Here is a 27,071-nt window from a genome sequence, read left to right on the forward strand (position 1 = left end):
CTGTGAGCATGCTGTGTGGCCTAAATATGCAATTATGAACTGCAGGGTCGCCAGACTTGTTTCCGATTAAACACATATGGTATGGGACATTATTAGTTGGCTATTGCATGACTAAGTGCATTCACCGTGGCAGAACATTCCTCAGACATCTATTATTAATGTCATGTATAGCAGTCAATGTGTGTAAGTATGTGTATTTCTGGGAACGTATGGTGCTCATACTCGATGAGTGAATAAATCTAAAATGTTGTTTCCATTTTTTCATCATTTATATGTCATTATCATGTCTATCTATCCTGAGATTTCCACATTTTTTCCTTCTTAAGTTTACATTTACAATGTACACATACAGATATGTGTTTGAGCATTGACATATATAGTTACTGGTACCTATCAGAAGACATATTGTAGTATAACAATACATGACGTGAGTTAAAAAAAACTGCGCCTTAGTCCGTTATGCCTATTTTGTGAGCAATGTGTGCATGTATCTAGCAACGAGGCTGCTCACGGAGCTGCGGCTGACCCCATTTGATTTAACTATAACAAAGCACTCTCTTGTTTTATCATACTAGAATGAACACAGAAACCCGGCCTTACTGTCCAAATAACCCCAATTTGTGGTAAAATTTGTTGACCTCTTATTTTCTTGCGTTCTAACTTTTTCCATCTCGCTGTGTCCATCCTATGAATTTTTAAAGTCTATTACAGCACTGTGTGTCCATTAAGTGAGCGGTGTAAAACTGACTGAAGCTAAAGCTACTCTGTTCCTATTATTGCTTGAGCTGTAAAGTACCAGGTTAAATGGCAAGAGACAAAATAAAGATGTGTTTGCTTTATTTAGTCTCACTGATTTAACAGTGTTTGTGTCTAACAGACAGATAGGAAAAATCCTAATAGTTGCATTTACGTCACAATACCAATAGAATCATAGAATGTTGGAGTTGGAAGGGATCTTCAGGGTCATCGTGTCCAACCCCCTGCTCAATGCAGGATTCACTAAACTAATCTCAGACAGATGTCTGTCCAGCCTCTGTTTGAAGACCTCCATTGAAGGAGAACTCACCACCTCTCGTGGCAGCCTGTGGGACCGTACACCTAATATTTATCAGACTTGCCTCTCCTGGAAAAAAAGTGTCAAATGGGCAGGTGGGATCCAGAACTAACTAAAAACAGCCTTAGGCTGATGGAAGGAGCTCAGCCAGATATAGAGGCAGTCAACACCTTAAATAGTATACTGCAAAAATAAAAAAACGACCTGCACATCCTGCAAAAGGGAACAGGTGCACGCTGCTATGACTGCACAATATACAAACCAAGGAATACCAAGATAAGTGCAAACAATGAATGTAGAATAAGTATATTGTATTACTGCCATAAGGAATATGCTCATAAGATGAAGATAGTTAGCGCATAAGTTGACCAATTCACCAGCCTTTAGCATATTCTACAGTATATGGCATTAATGCTGTTTAATTCCCCTATATTAAATTTTCGTATACACCTAGGCTTATACAGGATGCTACTGCATTCGTTGGTTTGTTCCTCCATTTGCAGGAAGGGCTAGTAAGTAGTTTTTTTCATACACGTCTAATTTAAGTTAGAGAAAGACAGTTTGAGATTTTTTTTCTTATTTCAATTTTTGCCTGTGATAGCAGGAAAGATAGAATCGTTCCTGATTGTAGAGGTGGTTAAATAAAGACTATACAAAGGAATATTTTTCAACATGGCTCCCTTAGATATGTACTTTATTTATACATGGCAATAAACTCTTCGATGTGTGCATTTTAATACAGGAAAAATAGATGTATTTTCTTTAGATAGAAAAATATTAAATAATAACACAAAATCTTAAAAGTGACATACTTATGCACAAGAGGGCACAGGAATGATGCAATAGATAATACCAGTGACAAAGCAGAACTATCAATGTGGGACAGGGAGAAAACAGTTATGGACCTAAATATTGGAACAGTTCATAGATTAGGAGTGTTTAAGTTTTATTATCCTGTGATTAAGTTCTGATTGGGCTGTGATGACTCCAAATGGTCTAAGTAGCACATTCCTTAGTTGATATAGAAAGACTAGAAATATGCTCCTCAGACCATTTGGGGGCTTCACAGTCTGACCAGATCTCAATCACAGGACAATAAAACTTTCACACTCCTTATCTAGGAACTGTTCCAACTATTTTCTCCCTCTCTCATACTGATAGTTCTGCTTCACATCACTTGTCTTATCCATTGCATTATTCCTGTGTCCTCTTGTGCATAAATACGTCACTATTCAGATTTGCATTATTCTAAAACTGATAAAGAGACCTGAGTAGTCTCGAAAGCTTGCAATTTGTTACCATCTTTTCAGTTAGCCATTAAAAGGTATCAACCTCTGAGGACTCTCAAATTTTAAATTTTTTGAAATTTTATACTAATTTTGTTATCAAATCTCTTATTTTAGTGCACAGATCATCAATAGAGGGCTATTATGCTCTTGAAGACCATATTCTAATGCATAATTTACACTATAAGCTGTGTGTGATTAAAAAAAAATGTTTCTCCAAAAACCAGCACCACCGTTGACCTTGGTTTTTGTCAAGTTTTGTACCAGAGCATCAGTCACTTAGAGAGAGACTATGACACGAGAGTTGTGTTTTTTCAGTAGGAAAAGCAGCCAGGGAAATTCTACTCTTATAATTATATTATTGTATTATAATCCATGCCTATATAATATGTTCTGTGCACTGGTGATACATAGGTGCAGAGCCATCTGATAGGCAAAATTTAAAAATTTACATTTTAATGTGATGACCATTATTTTTTTCTTAGCATTCCATACTTTAAATTATTTTTCGGCACACTTATAATAAATGTGCTGGTAATTTCAAATTTCCATCTTTAACTCTGACCTTCCTTCATGTTCACATTTTCTTGTCCATAATCTAACTTCATATTCTCAATGTTCGTAAATCTAGGCACAAAATGAGGCATATACTTTTTTTAAATGAGGAAATATACAGCACTGCAATCATTACATTGAAACATCCTTATTTCTCCTTAGGTACAGTTTTAACCCTATATACTTTCAAGCCTAATGTTAAAATGTTATATAGGTGTGACTTTTTCACTGCAAACAATGGTGTGATTTCATAAGCTCGACCTTTTATGAAAAACCCTATTATGTTGACTCATATTTTTGATCTATGCTGCACTCCACATGTATGTATACATAGGTAATGAACGGGTATAACATTAAAACCACTGACAGGATAAGTCAATAACATGGATTATCCCATCACAATGGTGCCTGTCAAGGGATGTGATGTATTTGACAGCAAGTGAACAGCTTGTTCTTAAAGGTGTTGTGTTGGAAGAAAAAAAATGTGGCCCAAGGAAGGTGGTTGACAAAAGGCTCATGAGCACTCCAGGCTCATTCATGTACTTGAGGAGGAAAGGCTAACCCATCTATTCCAGCCTCACAGAAAAGCTGCAAAGTAGTACAAATTGTTGAAAAAATTCATAGTGGCTATGAAAGAAAGGTTTCATGATGGTTAATATAAGGCTGCACGCTGTTTAAGGAGCTACAAAGAAAAAGACCAATCACATTGCCCATGCTGATCCCTATCCACCGCTATAAGCACCTATGTTAATAACAAGAACATTAAAAATGGACCGTGGAACAATTGAAAAATTTGGCTTGTTCTGATGAATTTACATTTTCTTTCATATTATACGGACAGTATGTGCGCATTAGTTACCAAAGAAGAGATGTCACCAGGAAACACTAAGATAAAAGATAAGCAATCTGTGGCGATGTGATGGTCTTGGTAATGTTGAGGGCTTTGGTTCTGGAATTAACATGAATGTTACTTTAACATCAAAATAAGCATTATTGCAGGCCAAGTTCAACCCTTCATGGTCGTTGTATTCTGTAAGGCAGTGGCCTCTTTTAGCAGGATAATGTGTCCTGCCAGTGTTTAAGGATCATGTGACAAAGAAACCAAGGTGTTGACTTGACCTCCTAATGCTCCAAATCTAATTCTGGTCAAGCCTCTGTGGAATGAGCTGGAAAAACAAGCCAGATCCGTCATCGCAAATTGCCGTACTTAAATTATCTCATGCCAACATCTTGATACCAGCTAAAAGTGGACCCCTTCAGATGTCTTGCAAAGTTAATGCTTGAAAAGGTCAGAGCTGTCTAGATGGCATTATGGGGACCTGTGCATTTTTAGGCACATGTTGTTAATTATATGATAAAGTTATGATTATATAAATTGTGATCTAACTTTTAGGATTTCTTGTGAAACAGTAGGTCATTCTAAGGAGGTCACTAAATTTGAGCATAGTACTGTACTATGATTCCACAATTTCAACAAGTCAATTCATTAAATGTCTTCCCTACTAAATATTCCACAATCAATTATTATGGAAAAGTAGAAGCATTTTGGAACCACAGTAACATAGCAAAATTGTTGAGTGCCGAGATGCATTGTGCATAAAATTCACCAACGCTCTGCTGATTCTTACTGCACCGGCAGGTGCTTCATGGCAGTATTTTCCAGAACCAAATAGCTGCATGCAAGCCTTATGTCACCATTGGTGACATAAGGCTTGCATGCAGCTATTTGGTTCTGGAAAATATGACTCACCAAGCAAAATGCCAAGCATTGGATGGAGTGGTGTTAAGCATGCTGCTACTGGAATCTGGAGGAATGGAAACGTATTCTGTGGTGTCACAAATCATGCTACTATATCTTGCAATCTGATTGACAAGTTTGGGTTTGGTGAATTCCAGGGGATCATTACTTGTCTGACTGAATAGTGACAACTGTAAAGCTCGATGCAGGAAAGATAATATTATGGGGTTCTTTATAGAGGTTGACTTAAACCCCAAAATTCCAGTGAAGGGAAATCTCAATGATTGTAACATATCAAGATATTTTGGAAAACTGCATACTTCCAACTTTGTGTGAACAGTTTGGGAAAAGACCGTTTTCTGTTTGAGCATGACTGCCAATGAACACAAAGGAAAGTCCATAAAAACATGGCTGGGTGAGTTTGGTGTGGAAGAACTTAGTTGACCACACAGAGCCCTGACCGGGACTGCATCCACCACCCTTTGGATGAACTAACAGAGCAAAGCCCTCTAATCCAACATCAGAAACTGACCTCACAGCTTCTCTTTTTTGCCAAAGTAAGTTAAGAGACATTTTTCAACACAAAAATGACAGGCTGCATGTTGCTCGTTGTACTGTGATCAGTCTTCCTAAATGTGCTACCATGGCGTACAATGTTTCTGGACTTGCCTCAAGTCAAGCACATCTGGGATCATGTTCGTCATTAACTGCAAAGGGAGCTGCCAGCAGCAGATCTTGATGGATTGCATTCAGCATTGCAGAACATTCCTCAAACAACCATTACTAACCTTAATGATAGCAGCCAGGGCTTGTAAGTGTGTATTTCTGTTTGTGGCACTCATACTCAACACTTAATAAATTGAGATGTATGAAAATCTAGTTTTAATTTCTATATCACTTGCATGTCAATAAAACGTTTATCAATCCTGTGATTTCTTCATGTTTATGACTTTTCCTTCTTGGCTTTGCAATTTCGAGTTTGAGTAGTATACTGTATATACACTGCTCAAAAAAAATAAAGGGAACATTTAAACAGCAGAATATAACTCCAAGTAAATCAAACTTCTGTGAAATCAAACTGTCCACTTAGGAAGCAACACTGTTTGACAATCAATTTCACATGCTGTTGTGCAAAGGGAATAGACAACGGATGGAAATTATTGGCAATTTTCAAGACATACTCAATAAAGGAGTGGTTGTTCAGGTGGGGACCACAGACCACATCTCAGTACCAATGCGTTCTGGCTGATGTTTTGATCACTTTTGAATGTTGGTTGTGCTTTCACATTCGTGGTAGCATGAGATGGACTGTACAACCCACACAAGTGGCTCAGGTAATGCAGCTCATCCAGGATGGCACATCAATGCGAGCTGTGGCAAGGTTTGCTGTGTCTGTCAGCGTAGTGTCCAGAGGCTGGAGGCAGTAGCAGGAGACAGGCAAGTACACCAGGAGACTTGGAGGGGGCCGTAGGAGGGTAACAACCCAGCAGCAGGACTGCTACCTCAGCCTTTATGCAAGGAGGAACAGGAGGAGCACTGCCAGAGCCCGGAAAAATGACCTCCAGTAGACCACAAATGTGCATGTGTCTGCACAAACGGTTAGAAACCAACTCCATGAGGATGGTCTGAGTGCCCGACGTCCACAGATGGGGTTGAGCTCACAGCCCAAAACTGTGCAGGACGCTTAGCATTTGCCACAGAACACCAGGATTGGCAAACTCGCCACTGGAGCACTGTGCTCTTCACAGATGAAAGCAGGTTCACACTGAGCACATGTGACAGATGTGACAGATTCTGGAGATGCCATGGAGAGAAATCTGCTGCCTGCAACATCCTTCAGCATGACTGGTTTGGCAGTGGGTCAGTAATGGTGTAGGGTGGAATTTCTTTGGAGGGCCGCGCAGCCCTCCATGTGCTCGCCAGAGTTAGCCTGACTGCCATTAGGTACTGAGATGAAATCCTCAGATCCCTTGTGAGACCATACGCTGGTGCAGTTGGCCCTGGGTTCCTCCTAATGCAGGACAATGCCAGACCTAATGTGGCTGGAGTGTGTCAGCAGTTCCTGCAAGATGAAGGCATTGAAGCTATGGACTGGCCCACCCATTCCCCAGACCTGAATCCGATTGAACACATCTGGGACATCATGTCTCGCACCATCCACCAACATCATGTTGCACCACAGACTGTCCAGGAGTTGGTGGATGCTTTAGTCCAGGTCTGGGAGGAAATCCCTCAGGAGACCATCTGCTGCCTCATCAGGAGCATGTCCAGGCATTGTAGAGAGGTCAAACAGGCACGTGGAGGCCACACACACTACTGAGCATCATTTCCTTGTCTTGAGGCATTTCCACTGAAGTTGGATCAGCCTGTAACTTCATTTTCCAGTTTGATTTTGAGCAAATTCCAACTCCAGACCACCAGATATTAGTTGTGATTTATGTTGATAATTTTTATGTTTTATTGTTCTCAACACATTCCACTATGTAATGAATAAAGATTTACAACTGGAATATTTCATTCAGTGATATCTAGGATGTGGGATTTTAGTGTTCCCATTATTTTTTTGAGCAGTGTATATTTATATCTTTCTATCTATCTATCTATCTATCTATATATATATATATATATATATATATATATATATATATATATATACATACAGTACAGACCAAAAGTTTGAACACACCTCATTTAAAGATTTTTGTGTATTTTCATGACTATGAAAATTGTGCATTTACACTGAAGGCATCAAAACCATGAATTAACACATGTGGAATTATATACTTAAAGAAAAAGTGTGAAACAACTGAAATTATGTCTTATATTCTAGGTTCTTCAAAGTAGCCACCTTTTGCTTTGATGACTGCTTTGCACACTCTTGGCATTCTCTTGATGAGCTTCTAGAGGTAGTCACCGGGAATGATCTTCAAACAATCTTGAAGGAGTTCCCAGAGATGCTTAGCACTTTTGCCTTCACTCTGCGGCCCAGTTCACCCCAAACCATCTCCATTGGGTTCAGGTCTGGTGACTGTGGAGGACAGGTCATCTGGCGTAGCACCTCATCACTCTCCTTCTTGGTCAAATAGCCCTTACACAGCATGGAGGTGTGTTTGGGGTCATTGTCCTGTTGAAAAATAAATGATGGTCCAACTAAACGCAAACCAGATGGAATAGCATGCTGCTGCAAGATGCTGTGGTAGCCATGCTGGTTCAGTATGCCTTCAATTTTAAATAAATCCCCAACAGTGTCACCAGCAAAGCACCCCCACACCATCTCCTCCATGCTTCACGGTGGGAACCAGGCATGTAGAGTCCATCCGTTCACCTTTTCTGCGTTGGACAAAGACACGGTGGTTGGAACCAAAGATCTCAAATTTGGAGTCATCAGACAAAAGCACAGATTTCCACTGGTCTAATGTCCATTCCTTGTGTCCTTTAGCCCAAACAAGTCTCTTCTGCTTGTTGCCTGTCCTTAGCAGTGGTTTCCTAGCAGCTATTTTACCATGAAGGCCTGCTGCACAAAGTCTCCTCTTAACAGTTGTTGCAGAGATGTGTCTGCCACTAGAACTCTGTGTGGCATTGACCTGGTCTCTAATCTGAGCTGCTGTTAACCTGCGATTTCTAAGGCTGGTGACTCGGATAAATTTATCCTCAGAAGCAGAGGTGACTCTTGGTCTTCCTTTCCTAGGGCGGTCCTCATGTGAGCCAGTTTCTTTGTAGCGCTTGATGGTTTTTGCCACTGCACTTGGGGACAGTTTCAAAGTTTTCCCAATTTTTCGGACTGACTGACCTTCATTTCTTTAAGTAATGATGGCCACTCATTTTCTTTACTTAGCTGCTTTTTTCTTGCTATAATACCAATTCTAACAGTCTATTTAGTAGGACTATCAGCTGTGTATCCACCAGACTTCTGCACAACACAACTGATGGTCCCAACACCATTTATAAGGCAAGAAATCACACTTATTAAACCTGACAGGGCACACCTGTGAAGTGAAAACCATTCCCAGTGACTACCTCTTGAAGCTCATCAAGAGAATGCCAAGAGTGTGCAAAGCAGTCATCAAAGCAAAAGGTGGCTACTTTGAAGAACTTAGAATATAAGACATAATTTCAGTTGTTTCACACTTTTTTGTTAAATATATAATTCCACATGTGTTAATTCATAGTTTTGATGAAGGTGTGTCCAAATTTTTGTCTGCACTGTATATATATATATATATATATATATATATATATATATATATATATATATATATATATATACACAAACACTCATATATACATACACTATATATTTATATTGTTCATATATTTTTATATTTCAAAATAACAGAATAAATTAGATGGTGGGAACGAGAAATAAATATTAGATTTGCTGTGTTCAGTAAGTTGCCATCTGGTCTAGATAAAAAGCATGCAGATGCATTTGTGGCTGGATTCAGAGGGCTAGATTTATGTTATTGACTGTGGAGATGATAAAAGAGAAGAAGCAATAAGTGTGTCAAAATAAGTGGATGTATATTAAGCCTGCATGGAGTAAATCTTAGGGGTCAAACTCAAGCATTGCATTGGGCTTTCTCAGAGATTCATCTGTAAGAGTTGGAGAGTTATTTTGTAGCACTAAGGATGTAAAGAAAATGCCTACAAAATGCGTTCAACACAGTTCACAGAAACAAAAGACTGTGTAGGAATTACTGAGGGAGAACACTATTTTTTTTTATTTTACAGCTTATATTTTCATGTACAATATAAATGTAGCATTTTGCTATCAACACAAAATTACATAAAAAAGATATATTGAAGAGAGGCAGTGGGTCACCTTCCAAAGGGGATTTTCCAGCATGGGGTACTAGATCTAAATAAGTTCCTTCACAATAATATACTGAATTATACACTGAAGCATTAAATATCCATGTCTTCGTCTATAGGTATTATTATAAAATCCTAAAATCGAGGTGAATACTTTTCTGCCCAATGATGACAAAAGTATTCTAGGAGTGATACCTTTATTAATTAAACAGAAAATAATATGTTTGCAAGCTTTCAGAGCACAGTGGCTCCTTCTTCAGGCAAGATTACAAATTTTGTAATCCTGCCTAAAGAAGGAGCCACTGTGCTCTGAAAGCTTGCAAACATATTATTTTCAGTTTGGCTAATAAAGGTATCACTCCTAGAATACTTTTGTCATCATTGGGCAGAAAAGTATTCACCTCAATTTTTCTGGCTAATATGGTACCACAATACAATTTGTTATTGTACATCAAAATCCTGAAAACAAATATAACAATTTCCCAGATGAAGGGCTGGTCAGTCTTATACTGTAGCATTATGCAAATTATGTGCAAATTTATGCCATTACAAGTAGGCATTTTCCTGGTATTTTCTAATTGAGATCCAGATTCAGTGAAATACATTAGAAATTTAATAGATATATTAATGGTAGCCTATAAAAAATAAAAAAAAGATGTGCAAACACTGAGATTCACCAACTTTTCTAAAATTAAAAATATCGGAATAATATTTCACTTTAAGAATACAAAACCTAAATACAATCCCAGTTCCTAGCAATTTTCATTCCAGGGATTTCATTAAGCCAACAAAAATCAATCATTGCAAAAGTGTGCTCAGGATTGTCTTCAGAGAGCTGTGCGACCGTGGAGTGCCAGTGGTTTTGAAACGTGCAACCTGCACCAACACTTGGAGGTGCATGATACAGATATACTGTCAAGCATAGTCATTGATTAGTGTTACTTAGAAAACTGTCTCTGGGTGTGATTAGACCACCTAAGGCTAGGGTCACATCACAGTATTTTCTCTCATCCAAGAGGATCGTGCCGTTATGCAAATCATACTCGGATTGGAGGTTGATCAGAGTGGGTTCAGAGTGTGCTCCGATTTTCTCGAATGAGAAGATGGTAAAAACAAAATTCACCATCTTCTCCATTCTGTCAATCTGTGAAAATCAGACTTGCTCGCAGATGTCTGTTATGATCTGGTGGCCTAAGAGCAGCATGAGACGTACTCTGGAGAAGGTGGTACCTGTATTGACCGCAGACCCTGAACTTAACACCGCAACTAGAAGTAGCCGTGGAATGTACCTTTCACTCCCTAGACATCTCGACACAGCCGGAGGACTAATTACCCCTAGAGATAGAAAAGGGAAAACTATCTTGCCTCAGAGAAAATCCCCAAAGGATAGACAGCCCCCCACAAATATTGACTGTGAGAGGAGAGGGAAAAAACATACACAGACTGAAATCAGAATTTAGCAAAGGAGGCCACTTCTAGCTAAATAGAAAGGATAGGACAGAGTACTATGCGGTCAGTATTAAAACGCTAGAAAATATCCACCACAGAAAATACAAAATCTCCACATCTAACTAAAGATATGGAGGGTATATCTGCATCTCCAGAGATACCAGCTTGGCTAAACAAATCCTTATACAGACCAAGCTGGACAAGACAAAAACATGGAAAGAACTGAACAATAAGGCCCACAGCATGTGGACAGCAAAAATCAAGGCCAGAACTTATCTTTGTTGAAATGAACAGCAAAGCAGGAGAGACCAGGCAGGTATGTGAATCCTCCAGGAACAATGGACAACTGGCACTGACTAAAGGGTCAAGCAAGACTAAATAGCCCAGTCAGAATTGCAAAAAAGTGGACACACCTGATGAATGCTGCGATCCAGAGACTGCAGCGCTACCACTTATAACCACCGGAGGGAGCCCAAGAGCAGAATTCACAACAGTACCCCCCCTTGAGGAGGGGTCACCGAACCCTCACCAGAGCCCCCAGGCCGATCCAGACGAGCCAAATGAAAGGCACGAACCAAATCCTCAGCATGAACATCGGAGGCAACAACCCAAGAATTATCCTCCTGGCCATAACCCTTCCATTTGACAAGATACTGAAGCTTCCGCCTCGAAAAACGAGAATCCAAAATCTTCTCAACCACATACTCCAACTCCCCATCAATCAACACCGGGGCAGGAGGATCAACAGAGGGAACAATGGGCACCACGTATTTCCACAACAAAGATCTATGAAAAACATTATGGATGGAAAAAGAGGCTGGAAGGGCCAAACGAAAAGACACTGGATTGATAATCTCAGAAATCCTATAAGGGCCAATAAACCGAGGCTTAAACTTAGGGGAAGAAACCTTCATAGGAACATGATGGGAAGACAACCAGACCAAATCCCCAACCCGAAGCCGGAAACCAAAACACCGACGACGGTTAGCAAAACGCTGAGCCCCCTACTGAGACAACACCAAATTGTCAACAACATGAGCCCAAATTTGCTGCAACCTGTAAACCACAGAGTCCACCCCAGGACAATCAGAAGGCTCAATCAGAAGGCCTGCCCTGAAGAAAAACGAGGATGAAAACCAGAGTTACAAAAGAAGGGTGAAACCAAGGTAGCAGAACTAGCCCGATTATTAAGGGCAAACTCGGCCAATGGCAAGAAAGCCACCCAATCATCCTGATCAGCAGACACAAAGCATCTCAAATAAGTTTCCAAAGTCTGATTAGTTCGCTCGGTTTGGCCATTTGTCTGAGGATGAAATGCGGAAGAAAAAGACAAATCAATGCCCAGCCTAGCACAAAAGGCCCGCCAAAACCTAGAAACAAACTGGGAACCTCTATCGGACACAATATTCTCCGGAATGCCATGCAAACGAACCACATGCTGAAAAACCACCCAGATAAGCGACATCCTCTGGGAAACCGGAAGATCCGAAATAAAATCCATAGAAATATGCGTCCAAGGCCTCTCAGGGACTGGCAAAGGCAAAAGCAACCCACTAGCACGGGAACAGCAAGGCTTGGCCCGCGCACAAGTCCAACAGGACTGCACAAAAGAACGCACATCCCATGACAAAGAAGGCCACCAAAAGGACCTACCAACCAAATCTCTGGTACCAAAAATCCCAGGATGACCAGCCAACACAGAACAATGAACCTCAGAAATCACTTTACTAGTCCATCTGTCAGGAACAAACAGTTTCCCCACTGGACAGCGATCAGGTTTATCAGCCTGAAATTCCTGAAGAACCCGTTGTAAATCAGGGGAGATGGCAGAAAGAATCACCCCTTCCTTCATAATGACGACCGGCTCAAGGACCCCAGGAGAATCAGGCAAAAAGCTCCTAGAGAGGGCATCAGCCTTAACATTCTTAGAACCCGGAAGATACGAGACCACAAAATCAAAATGGGAGAAAAACAGGGACCATCGGGCCTGTCTAGGATTCAGCTGTTTGGCAGACTCGAGGTAAATCAGATTCTTATGATCGGTCAAGACCACAATACGGTGCTTGGCCCCCTCAAGCCAATGTCGCCACTCCTCCAATGCCCACTTCATAGCCAACAACTCACGATTGCCGACATCATAATTGCGTTCCGCAGGCGAAAATTTTCGAGAAAAGAAGGCACACGGTTTCATCAAGGAACCATCAGAATTCCTCTGAGACAAAACGGCCCCTGCCCCAATCTCAGAAGCGTCAACCTCAACCTGAAAAGGAAGAGAAACATCCGGCTGACGCAACACAGGGGCAGAAGTAAATCGGCATTTAAGCTCCTGAAAGGCAGAAACAGCCGCAGAGGACCAATTCGTCACATCAGCGCCTTTCTTCGTCAAATCGGTCAGGGGTTTAACCACACTGGAGCACTGGAGAAGTTGGCAATGAAACGGCGATAAAAATTAGCAAAGCCCAAAAATTTCTGAAGGCTCTTCACGGATGTGGGCTGGATCCAATCATGAATGGCCTGAACCTTAACCGGATCCATTTCTATAGATGAGGGAGAAAAAATGAAGCCCAAAAAAGAAATCTTCTGTACTCCAAAGAGGCACTTAGACCCCTTCACAAACAAGGCATTATCACGAAAGATCTGAAATACCATCCTGACTTGTTTGACATGAGACTCCCAATCATCTGAAAAAATCAAAATATCATCCAAATATACAATTATGAATTTATCAAGATAATTCCGAAATATATCATGCATGAAGGACTGAAACACAGATGGAGCATTAGAGAGTCCGAATGGCATCACAAGGTATTCAAAATGGCCTTTGGGCGTATTAAACGCAGTTTTCCATTCGTCACCCTGCTTAATACGAACAAGATTATATGCCCCTCGAAGGTCAATCTTAGTAAACCAACTAGCCCCCTTAATCCTAGCAAACAGATCAGAAAGCAAAGGCAAAGGGTATTGGAATTTGACCGTGATCTTATTCAAGAGGCGATAATCAATACAGGGTCTCAAGGAGCCGTCCTTCTTGGCAACAAAAAAAAAACCTGCTCCCAATGGTGAAGAAGATGGCCGAATATGCCCATTCTCCAAAGACTCCTTTACATAGCTCCGCATGGCGGTATGTTCTGGCACAGACAGGTTGAAAAGTCGGCCCTTAGGGAACTTACAGCCTGGAATCAAGTCAATAGCACAATCACAGTCCCTATGCGGTGGAAGGGAACTGGACTTGGGCTCATTGAATACATCCTGGAAATCTGACAAAAACTCAGGAATTTCAGAAGAGGGGGAGGAGGCAATTGACATCAAAGGAACATCACCATAAACCCCCTGACAACCCCAACTAGTCACAGACATAGATTTCCAATCTAATACCGGATTATGCACCTGTAACCATGGGAAACCCAGCACAATAGCATCATGCAAATTATGCAACACCAGAAAACGACAATCTTCCTGATGGGCTGGCGCCATGCACATGGTCAGCTGTGTCCAAAACTGAGGTTTATTTTTAGCCAACGGTGTAGCATCAATGCCCCTCAAAGGAATAGGACTCTGCAAAGGCTGCAAGGGGAAACCACAACGTCTGGCAAAATCTAAGTCCATTAAGTTTAGAGCGGCGCCTGAATCCACAAATGCCATGACAGAAAATGACGATAATGAGCAGATCAGGGTCACAGATAACAGAAATTTAGGTTGTACAGTACTGATGGTAACAGAACTAGCAATTCTCTTGGTACGCTTAGGGCAATCAGAAATAACATGAGCAGAATCGCCGCAGTAAAAACACAACCTATTCTGACGTCTGAATCCTTGTCGTTCAGCTCTAGACACAATCCTATCACACTGCATAGGCTCAGGACTCCGCTCGGAAGACAATGCCATAGTGTGCACAACTCTGCGCTCGTGCAAGCGCCGATCAATCTGAATGGCCAGAGACATAGAATCACTCAGACCAGCAGGCGTGGGGAACCCCACCATAACATCTTTAACGGATTAAGACAGACCCTTTCTGAAAATTGCCGCCAAGGATACCTCATTCAATTTAGTCAGCACAGACCATTTTCTAAATTTCTGGCAATATGATTCTGACACTTCTTGACCCTGACACAGGGCCAACAAGGTCTTCTCAGCATGATCCACTGAATTAGGTTCATCATACAATAACCCAAGCGCCTGGAAAAAGGTGTCTACATTAAGCAAAGCTGGATTCCCAGGTTCCAGGGCAAATGCCCAATCCTGGGGGTCACCACGCAGCAGAGATATAACAATTTTAACCTGCTGGATGGGATCACCAGAGGAACGGGGTTTCAGAGCAAAAAAAAGTTTACAGTTATTTTTAAAGCTCAAAAATTTGGACCTGTCCCCAAAAAACAAATCAGGAGTTGGAATTCTAGGCTCTAAAACCGGAGTCTGAACGATATAATCGGAAATACCCTGTACTCTAGCAGCAAGTTGATCCACATGAGAAGCCAATCCCTGAACATCCATGCCAGCGCCAAACTCCTGAGCCACCCAGAGGTAAAGAGGGAAAAAAAACCACAACAGACTACAGAAAAAAAAATGGCTCAGCACTTTCCTTCCCTTCTTCTGAGATGCGGTTAACTCATTGTTGGCCAGTTGTACTGTTATGATCTGGTGGCCTAAGAGCAGCATGAGACGTACTCTGGAGAAGGTGGTACCTGTACTGACCGCAGACCCTGAACTTAACACCGCAACTAGAAGTAGCCGTGGAATGTACCTTTCACTCCCTAGACATCTCGACACAGCCAGAGGACTAATTACCCCTAGAGATAGAAAAGGGAAAACTATCTTGCCTCAGAGAAAATCCCCAAAGGATAGACAGCCCCCCATAAATATTGACTGTGAGAGGAGAGGGAAAAACATACACAGACTGAAATCAGAATTTAGCAAAGGAGGCCACTTCTAGCTAAATAGAAAGGATAGGACAGAGTACTATGCGGTCAGTATTAAAACACTAGAAAATATCCACCACAGAAAATACAAAATCTCCACGTCTAACTAAAGATATGGAGGGTATATCTGCATCTCCAGAGATACCAGCTTGGCTAAACAAATCCTTATACAGACCAAACTGGACAAGACAAAAACATGGAAACGAACTGAACAATAAGGCCCACAGCATGTGGACAGCAAAAATCAAGGCCAGAACTTATCTTTGTTAAAATGAACAGCAAAGCAGGAGAGACCAGGCAGGGATGTGAATCCTCCAGGAACAATGGACAACTGGCACTGACTAAAGGGTCAACCAAGACTAAATAGCCCAGTCAGAATTGCAAAAAAGTGGACACCCCTGATGAATGCTGCGATCCAGAGACAGCAGTGCTACCACTTATAACCACCGGAGGGAGCCCAAGAGCAGAATTCACAACAGATGTCATTTATTTGCATGGTCAAGTGCTATTATAACTATTATAGCTGATTATAATCGAATCCAACTCGGGCATACTGCTATTTTTTCCTTGGACCGCCCCGAGGAAAAAAAATCAGACATGTGCACGACCCCATAGTCCAACATTGGTCAGAGTGTGATCAGATGGTTAGTTAGATCACACTTGGACTGAAAATATGGTCATGTACATGAGCCCTTATGGGAATGTTATTTGTGCACAGTATCATTATGTTTTTGGGTATTAGAGGACACACTATAGGGCAGGGGTCACATATTGCAATTAGTTTTTCTTATCATATGACAGGACAGAGTAAATGTGGTTATTATGTTTATATATCGTCATATACCTCCAATCATCTTTATATCTTTTTATGGTTTTCTAATGTGTTTGTGAAAAATGTTGGTTGTCTGATTTTTTTGGATAAACTATCTAAAATAATGATGAAAAAAAAATAGATTGGCAACCCTATACATTATTCTTCCTGTAGTAACTCTGGCCATTTTCATAAAAGCATGCATAAATAAAATTATGTAAAAGGCAGAATAGATGGTATTCAATTAAAATTATTATTTTTTTGTTTCAAGAACATTTAAAAACCTTGAAAATATTAAATACGGGTTACTAGAAATAATAGAGCAATTGTTACAGTGTTGTCTTCTGGGAGGTCATAGGCACGGGCTATTGGGACTATTGCAGACTGCCTCATTACTGAGAGCAATCCATCCCTGGACACAGCTTTGTCATGAGTGTCATGGTCTGTGGTCATATTCTTTCTTAACGTTGCACCAAGACTGTTGCTTAGTAACAAGGATGACTAGGGCAACTATAAGAGACATATAAAAGCAAATAAAAGGGTTTTGGGACACAGCTACAAAGAAAGAAGTTGTAGTTGACAAATGAAAAAAATTACATTTATTCCTTTATAAAGTATATATGAGATTAACGTACCTGGAGTTCAGGAATCACGGGTCCTCTTTGTGAACACGATCCAGCATATGTCGTTAATGGTGATGGAAGAACAACTGGATTTGGGTTGATAAAACTACTCATATCACATAATGGGGTCTCTGTCTCTGACCTCTGCATCACCACCTTGTCAACCACTATGAATTTATTCCAAGGAAGCCACAGTGTCCTCTTCACGGCAATGAAGGGCGATCTCTCAAATAGTAAAGTGATAGATATGCCACCAAGAGTGACAAGGTCAAAGCTAAGATAATGAGACAAAACAAGATAGCATGGGTTGAGATGTCCAGATTTATTATAGTATTACATGCTCAGAGAATTTATGGTTGGTACGCAGAGAGACCGATGATCCCTATGTCAGACCTGTAGGCACTTCTTGTGTTCTTTTTTAATATGCATATGTTAAAATAATCTTTATTCTTCCAGAACCAGAAGTTAATCAAATCTCTATGTAAGAATGGAGGTGGCTAGCGGTACAATATGAGTCCAAAAAATGCTAAACAAATATGGCTTCCCTGCCCATGACACACAAGCCTAGGTTTCAGGACTCTTTTTTACTAGCATAGGTTATTAAAGAGAATATGTGAGCAGGCTATTGTTTTGCAATCTGACAGCAGCATGATGTAGAGGCAGACATCCTCTACATAATCTATAATGCTATTTGAATAGAAGACTACCTAGAGGTGTGGCAGTAGTTTTGATACTTGCAACCCAAATTCTACACTTGAGGAATGGGATGCAGCTATATTGCAGCTGTCTAAGCTAGACAGCTTAGCCATTGGTTAGTGTTATTTGGGAAACAACATCTTTGCACAGGTGTTATTAAATCACATAATAAAGTTATCATTACTGTATCATAATATTTGGGTACTGTATGGTACACTCTCAGGGTGAAGGCACTAGGAAATACTGCAAAGGGCACCATCCACCCTAAGGCAAGACATGATCTATACTGTTTAGTAAGAGGTCCATTATAACCGTTTGAAAGTGTTACTACTGCATGTTAAAAGTTTTGTTCACTATTCAGATAACAGCTTCCTAAATGCTAAATTCCCTAATGTAAAATAAAAATGCTTTTTACGCATCTTCTGTAGTGGCACTTTCAGCAATATCAGAACCGGGTCTCAATTCCATCATGACTGTTACGCCATGTGAGCCATAAATAAAATTGGTGGGTTCTATTGGGTTGCTGTGTTGTCACTTCATTTGGATGAACCTCGAATGTCAAAAGAAAGTGAGAGCACAGCAGCACACTAGCAACCGCTCTTTGGCTGCAGAGAACACAAGACATAATTTCATACAAACCTCTGGAGAACCCGCGCCGACATCACTAGAACAGCACTGATACATATGGTAAGTATAAGTTTTTATTTGACTATAATAAAATAATTATTATAATATGCATCTATATACCATAACCAATTTTGTATTTAGATTTAGCATACCATACCCTATACTTCTCCCTCTCTAGCTAATCCCCAAATGGGTTTTTTACTTCACTTCCTGTGACATTTCAATTGAGAGGAGTCACAAGCATGATGTCACAGGAGGCTGGGGCTGTACTCACTCCCCATGGTGTCAATTGCCCCTACTGGAACAGGATGTTATCAGGAGGCAATACTGCACTTACTACAGTTTCTGGCATAGCTGCCCTCTGAAGATGTTCTTGATGCTGGGTGATAGAAGCTGTGGGAGACATGAGCAGTGAGCACAGCGCCGGCACTCTGCTTCTATCTTCACTGCATCTTGTAATTGTGATTAAAACATGGTCATGGGGCAGTGATTGAAGCAGTGAGTGTCACCAGTGCTGTTCCCTGATGATCATTTGTTTTAGGGCAGTGTTAGAAGCTGTGGGTTGGCACTGGTGTCATTCACTGCTGCTATCTCCACCCCCTGATGACATCTTATTTCACAGAAGATGCAGTCGTGGAGATAACAACAAAGTGCCAGTGCTGCGCTCACCTCTCCAATAGCATCCATCACCCTGAATCCATGACATCTTCAGATGGTGCAGATGCAAGATACTGTAGTAAGTGACCGCAGCGCTGCTGTTGACATCCTGTTTCAGGAGAGGTGGTAGATGCTACACAAAAGTGAGTGCAGCCCCAGCCTACTGTGATGTCTTGTTTGAGATTCCCCTGAAATGAAAGGTCACAGGAAGTGAAGTAGACAAAACACATTTACGGATTAACAGGATAGGGAGAAGTGTAGGGTATTGTATAATAAAGCTAATTACAAAAGCTGTTAGGATATAAAGACAAATATTTAGAAAGGACATTTTAGGTACTAGAACATCCTTTTAAGGTACATATCAATTGCTGTCTCTTCTAAATACATAAAGTGCTTTCATATACACTGCTCAAAAAATAAAGGGAACACTTAGACAACAGAATATAACTCCAAGTAAATCAAACTTCTGTGAAATCAAACTGTCCACTTAGGAAGCAACACTGTTTGACAATCAATTTCACATGCTGTTGTGCAAATGGAATACACAACAGATGGAAATTGGCAACTATCAAGCCACTCAATAAAGGAGTAGTTCAGCAGGTGGGGACCACAGACCACATCTCAGTACCAATGCTTTCTGGCTGATGTTTTGGTCACTTTTGAATGTTGGTTGTGCTTTTACACTCATGGTAGCATGAGACGGACTCTACAACCCACACAAGTGGCTCAGGTAGCGCAGCTCATCCAGGATGGCACATCAATGCGAGCTGTGGCAAGGTTTGCTGTGTTTGTCAGCGTAGTGTCCAGAGGCTGGAGGTGGTACCAGGAGACAGGCAAGTACACTAGGAGATGTGAAGGGGGCCGTAGGAGGGTAACAACCCAGCAGCAGGACTGCTACCTCATCCTTTGTGCAAGGAGGAACAGGAGGAGCACTGCCAGAGCCCTGCAAAATGAGCACCAGTAGGCCACAAATGTGCATGTATCTACACAAACGGTTAGAAACCAACTCCATGAGGATGGTCTGAGTGCCCGACGTCCACAGATGGGGTTGTGCTCACAGCCCAAAACCGTGCAGAACGCTTGGCATTTGCCACAGAACACCAGGATTGGCAAATTCGCTACTGGTGCCCTGTGCTCTTCACAGATGAAAGCAGATTCACACTGAGCACATGTGACAGACGTGACAGATTCTGGAGACGCCGTGCAGAGCGATCTGCTGCCTGCAACATCCTTCAGCATGACCGGTTTGGCAGTGGGTCAGTAATGGTGTGGGGTGGCATTTCTTTGGAGGGCTGTACAGCCCTCCATGTGCTTGCCAGAGGTAGCCTGACTGCCATTAGGTACTGAGATGAGATCCTCATACCCCTTGTGAGACCATATACTGGTGCAGTTGGCCCTGGGTTCCTCCTAATGCAGGACAATGTCAGACCTAATGTGGCTGGAGTGTGTCAGCAGTTCCTGCAAGATGAAGGCATTGAAGCTATGGACTGGCCCGCCCATTCCCCAGACCTGAATCCAATTGAACACATCTGGGACATCATTTCTTGTACCATCCACCAACGTCACGTTGCACCACAGACTGTCCAGGAGTTGGCGGATGCTTTAGTCCAGGTCTGGGAAGAGATCCCTCAGGAGACCATCCACCGCCTCATCAGGAATATGCCCAGGTGTTGTAGGTAGGTCATGCAGGAACATGGAGGCCACACACTACTGAGCATCATTCCATTGTCTTGAGGCATTTCCACTGAAGTTGGATCAGCCTGTAATTTGATTTTCCACTTTGTTTTTGAGTATCATTTCAAATCTAGACCTGCATGGGATATTAATTTTGATTTACATTGATCATTTTTATGTTTTATTGTTCTCAACGCATTCCACTATGGAATGAATAAAGATTTGCAACTGGAATATTTCATTCAGTGATATCTAGGATGTGTTATTTGAGTGTTCCCTTTATTTTTTTGAGAAGTGTGTATAAACCCTATTCCATATGACTACAATAAATGTGAGAAAAAAAATAAAATGCCAATATTCTAGAAAGGGGAACCCCATTTTTATTTTGAAGAAATAGTCACCATGTATGTTTAAACAAGTGTAATAAATATCTACAAATTTACCGAAATGACACACACAAAAAAGATATCATTACTCTAATGTCTGCTTCTGATTGAGGGACAGATGTAACCTGAGATAAATGATAAGTGTTTGATAAGTAAAATTAAAAAGTATATAGTCTGGACTTTGAAATAATGCTATTTTAGGCAAATAATGCAACTAAATTAATTTGTGTTGCAGCAGGCTATTAGTGAAGTTTTTGTGGGTCAACTTTTTACACAGATCCTAAAATGAACTTGATGAATGAGGTCGACTTGCAAAACTTTCCTCTGCCTTTCATAAGTGGTTCTGTACTTCCAGATTTATTACTTTGGAGAGAGCAAAACTGTTGACAAGTAGTATAAAATGTATATAATTTTAAGATGTTATTTTAAGATGTTCAGTATTAATTGAAAAATGGCTAAGAACAATTGTACCTTCCATCTTGACGACTGATTGTATATCCATAGTCGTTGTGATGCACAAAACTGACATTGACACCTACCAATGGTGTCCCGTCCACGGCTAGTACTTGACCTCGAACTACACAGGAGCGACTAAAAGAAAGAAGGGGAATTATTGCCAAATTATTGCCAAATTCGATCAATTCTATAGATATTGAGCAGAAGTGTTAGGCACAGACAGAAGAGGGTCTGGGCCCTTGTGCAAAAACAGTGTAAGGGCCCTTTGCAGTAATACAACATATAATGCACAAGTCATCCATCTTACCTCATGTGCCCCTGTACGGCTGCCCCACTAGTATGTTCGCCACTGTCACCAGGTTTTTGCTATGTAATCTGAGAGCACCATAATGAAGGAGCAGAGACCCGGATTACAGGGATTTGTCACTTACTGGGCTCTTTCAATACAATAAGTGTTTTTATCAGCAGGAGATTATCGCTAGAAGACGACTGGCCTTGTGCCTCCTAGTCCAACCTCACCCCAGCACTGATTAGCAGCTCTGTGTCACTATACAATGTACACTGGAAGCTGCAGTGTGGGGGATTAAACACAGCTCAACAACTGAGCTCTGCTGGATCTGCAGAAGAAAATTGTGCTTCTATTATAACTGCTGCACCCAGTTAACTAAGTGACACATCATTGGAATCAGGATCTCTATCTCTACATTTTGCAACTGTCAAATTATATAGCAAAAAACAGTTGACGGATTCCTTTTAAGCAGATGATATATGAACTATTTCTGTTCCAGTCAATGGAAAAATAAGGGGGGTCTTGAATTTGATATTTGTTATTTAAAGCCCAGGTTACAGACTTTCAGTCTGCATGACAGTTCATCTAATTGATATATTCGCCAAGTTTGTCTGCGGTCTGTTTGACTCATCATCCACTACTTCCTAACCCACAAAAAATGATGGGTTTCATCTAGATTGTGGCGGGCCTTCAGAAAATAACTGCAGGTAAAAATCTTTTGGATTAAATTGATAATGACCAAGCAACATAAATTAATGCTGATCGGTCCGGTTTTGTTTTCAATCATTTTTATTGGGTTTTTTAAAGGTGTATACACATGGGTAAGGAGGGAGAGAAAGTAAAAATTAGGAATGGGGGTTAAGGAAATATATATTAGGGGAGGAACAAGGTAAAAAGAGGAAAATGAAAGGTCCTGTTTCAACCCCACGGCTACTGTAAATTTATCGCAGTGATCAAGCAGGAGAAGGTTTAGTCCTCAACCATAAGACAAGGCCCACAGGATTTGATGTTTGAAGGGAAAATTGCTTATGTTATAGGAAATAGTTTTTCACCTATTCCCTTTTTCAGTGCCTCAGTAGAAAAAAAATCATCATGGCTAACTTAATTAAAGGTGTTTGATTACAAAAGACCAGATAAAGGACTTTTGGGTAAGCTGTAAAAAACAAGGTAAAAAAATATGCATGTGTTTATTTAACATACCGTATTTTCCGGCGTACAAGACGACTTTTTAACCCCTGAAAATCTTCTTAAAAGTCGGGGGTCGTCTTGTACGCCGGGAATCGCCTTGTACGCCGGTGTATATGGTGGGTGGGGGGGGGAGTGGTCCTGATGACGAGGGGGCGTCTCACAGGAAAGTGAGTATCCCCCATTACCTTATCATAGCGCTGCAGCGTGGGGTCTCTGTGCTGGGAGCGGTGGCTGCTGTGCTGTGGCGGCTCCTCTTCTGCAGTGTGGGGCCTCTGGTGCTGTGGGGCGGTGGTGGCGGCGGTGTATCTTCATGCAGTCAGGGCTCCTCCGGCATCTCAGCCTGGAAGCCCCGCCGGCAACTCCATCGGTACAATGCGCTGGCCTCCGGGAAAATGGCCGCTGCTTAGATTCAGATCTCGTGTCCCGAGATTTCGGGACGAGATCTGAATCTGAGCATGCGCAGCCCCCAGCGGCCGGGCCACCGCATCGCACCTATTGAGCTGCCTCCGGGAAAATGGCCGCTGCTCAGATTCAGATCTCGTCTCCCGAGATCTCGGGACGAGATCTGAATCTGAGCAGCGGCCATTTTCCCGGAGGCCACCTGACCGCATTGTACCGATGGAGTTGCCGGCGGGGCTTCCAGTCTTTGAGATGCCGGAGGAGCCCCGACTGCATGAAGATACGCCGCCGCCACCGCCCCACAGCACCAGAGGCCCCACACTGCAGAAGAGGAGCCGCCACAGCACAGCACAGCACAGCAGCCACCGCTCCCAGCACAGAGACCCCACGCTGCATCGCTATGATAAGGTAATGGGGGATACTCACTTTCCTGTGAGACGCCCCCTCGTCCTCATCAGGATCACTCCCCCCCCCCCCCCAAAAGGCACATATTCACCGGCCCTATAAGACGACATACGGTGTATAAGAAGACCCCCAACTTTTAAGAAGATTTTATTTTTTAACTGGTAAAGTTGGGGGGTCGTCTTATACGCCCAGTCGTCTTATACGCCGGAAAATACGGTATTTATTATTATGCTTTGCTTATATAGTGCTAACGTTCCACAGCACTTTAGAGACATTGTCATCGCTGTCCCCAATGGGACTCCCAATCTATCAGTATGTCTTTGGAGTATTGAGGAAACCCACACAAACACTTGGGGAGAAGATGCAAACTCCTTGCAGATTTTGTCTTTGGTGGGATTTGAACCCAGGACCCCAGCGCTGCTAACCACTGAGCCACCGTGCTGCCCAACATATTCATGTGTAATACTCATTCAAGCAATTACAATGGAACATGAAGTCCGGTAAAGGAAATCGGAGAAATTCTATGATATGCTTGAAGGCTTTCCGACAGACGCCCCACAGACAGAAATTGTCTAATCTAACAAAATCTGCATTCTGTTACCTTACAAATCTTATCTGATTACATCCTATAATTCGCCCTTACAGGCAGAATTCCATCCTGTAGAGAAGATCTGGTTAGATTTCCCTGAGGACTGGAACCAACATCATTTTACTATTACGTTCACATTAAATACACCCTGGGTATTATGTCTTCTCATACAGAACTTTACAGGATGCATGACCTCTTACAATCTACATTTTGTGCAGAAATAATTGCACTGGAGGATTTTTGATGCTAGGTAATTCAAAGAGCAGTCTATAGCAAGCTATTCTGTTAGATCTCATATTGGAGAAATGCGCTAGCTGTAAAATAATGCTGCAGCTGATCATATTTCTTGCAGAATGATAACCACTGCTAACACACTGAAACACTAATTCCTATGTTACATTTCTTTACGATAAATTGTATCTCAGCTTTGGGTTGGTTTACATTAAAGTTCAATCTTTGAGGCTCCTACTCTATATTTCATTGTCAGGAGCAATTACACAATACAATAGGACAGACAGAGGAAATGTAGTTGGTCATCCTTTTTCTGCAGACTGTTTAGTTGGCAGTCTATTAACTTCTGGTTCGTGAATATTATCTGAGACTGACAATGCTGTCAGAACTATTGGGACAGACAAGGTAAGATAATGGGGAGTATTATTACAATTCCTGTTTATTTGATTTTCCAGTCTGGCCTCCGTATGACTTTTTTATGTCAGTATACTGTAAAAAGAAAAGGTATGGAATAACAAAGAAGATTGCACTCTTTAATGGATAGAATCCAGCAAAATAGCATATTTTCTGAACCTGTCCCTCCAAAAGTCTTTCACTCCTCCTCCACTCCTTTTTCACATCACCTGAAAGTGAGTGTTATATACCTGTCTCAGCTCCAGGACTGGGTTTTGCTTCTTCCCCCTATGTTTTGCTCCTTTGGTGTTAGTCTGTGCAGAGTTACATTGGAAGACCTACAAGCACTGCTGATATCATCGTCTTAGGCCTTTAATGCCAACTCTGGCAGCTACTCACTGCTTGAGTATTCGGGAAGTTTAGCATCCTGTTACCAGGTACTTTTTCTTGAATTAGCCTCATCTTCTATTTAACCTTGGTTCATCTAGATGTCTTATATTTTTTTGTCTGTCTGCAATCCAGCAACCGTGTACTACTTCTTATCTCAGTCTAGCAATTCCTCTGATCTTCAATGTCAATTTATGTTAACAAGTTCATCTCTGCTATACTGATACTATCCATATTCGCTATTTCTATGTATAACTGCATCTCTGCATGCAAGGTGCTTGTTTGCCTATACATCGCTGCTAATCCTTTGGGTAGCCACATTCTCTGCAAGCAAGTTACTAGTTTGCTTACACATCTATGCTATTCCTGGATGTAACCACATCTTGGCAAGCAAGTTACCAGTTTTTCTATACATTTATATTGTTCTTGTGTGCAACTGCAACTGTACGTTTGAAAACAAGATACCTATTTGCCTATACTTGTCTCCTGTCCATGTTCAGTCCATGTAGCTGTCTCAGCTGCATCTAATGCTTCCAGCTCCACTTGCTCATCAACTGTTCTGCATAGTCTACTGCACTGGTCCTTGCTAATCTACATGCAAGTCCAGCTGCATCATCCACTCTCGTCCAAGCTCCTTTCCCCTGAACTATGGCTTTACCTCGCCAGGTGATCCCGTGACATCAGGATTAATGCTAAGACTGTATCTGATGATGGAACATCACTATATCAAGTGCACAAAACTAATGAGAGCATTGATTTCCAAGAAGTTTCATGATACTTTAGCAGCATCAGAGATGTGATTGTTTTTCTGGTAGTTCAGGAGACCTTCTTTTCCAGAAGAATCCTGGTAACTGGTATCTATATTTAAAAACATTGACTGTTAAAAAGAAAAAAATAACTTTTTTTCTCTTTAAATCCATAAAGTGCATTCCCCCAATTGGCTCCTTAGGTAATTGCCTCCTTACCTACTTCATGTTCAGACCCTGACTTATATTTCAAAATAGAGATTTATGTACTGAATGTAGAATGACTTATACTTAATAAACATAATTACAAAAAGCATTGAAAAACTAAAAGACAAGATCAATTCCTGCATAACAAGTCAAGGAAGATAGGTAAATGCACATACATTTAACATAAAATTCTGATCACCCCTCACTTCCATTGTCTCTGATGAATTACCTTGGTATTGCAGTCAGCAGCAATACAATTGAGAAGCAAAGCAGCGCCAAGAGTGGGAGTTCTAGGAGATAATTATTCTGCCATTATCTGTCAGATATGAAAAGATAACACCTCTATACACCAGTGAATGTCTCAAAGCTGAATTTAACAACCGTCTTAACACTTAGTTCAATGAAGCTGAAATCTTCTCATATATGTGTTAGACTGTAATGTTTTCTCATATATATTAAATTCGTTTTTTATTGATTCCAGGACCTTCTAACCATTG

The 27,071-nt window shown here is 41.3% G+C and overlaps 1 protein-coding gene across 5 annotated transcripts in view; it reads right to left on the reverse strand.

The window, feature by feature from the left end:
• Nucleotides 1–27,071, reverse strand: part of TENM1 (teneurin transmembrane protein 1) — a 1,288,567-nt gene that overhangs the window by 268,833 nt on the left and 992,663 nt on the right. For all 5 annotated transcript variants that reach the window (XM_077285119.1, XM_077285117.1, XM_077285116.1 and 2 more), the window contains 2 exons: nucleotides 21,756–21,875; nucleotides 17,257–17,518 (listed from right to left, as the gene is read on the reverse strand). In XM_077285119.1, the coding sequence (XP_077141234.1) occupies nucleotides 17,257–17,518; nucleotides 21,756–21,875 (382 nt within the window). The remainder of the gene's footprint in view (nucleotides 1–17,256; nucleotides 17,519–21,755; nucleotides 21,876–27,071) is intronic.

The sequence above is a fragment of the Ranitomeya variabilis genome, chromosome 2 (genome assembly GCF_051348905.1).
Source record: "Ranitomeya variabilis isolate aRanVar5 chromosome 2, aRanVar5.hap1, whole genome shotgun sequence".
Taxonomy (NCBI): Eukaryota; Metazoa; Chordata; class Amphibia; order Anura; family Dendrobatidae; genus Ranitomeya; species Ranitomeya variabilis.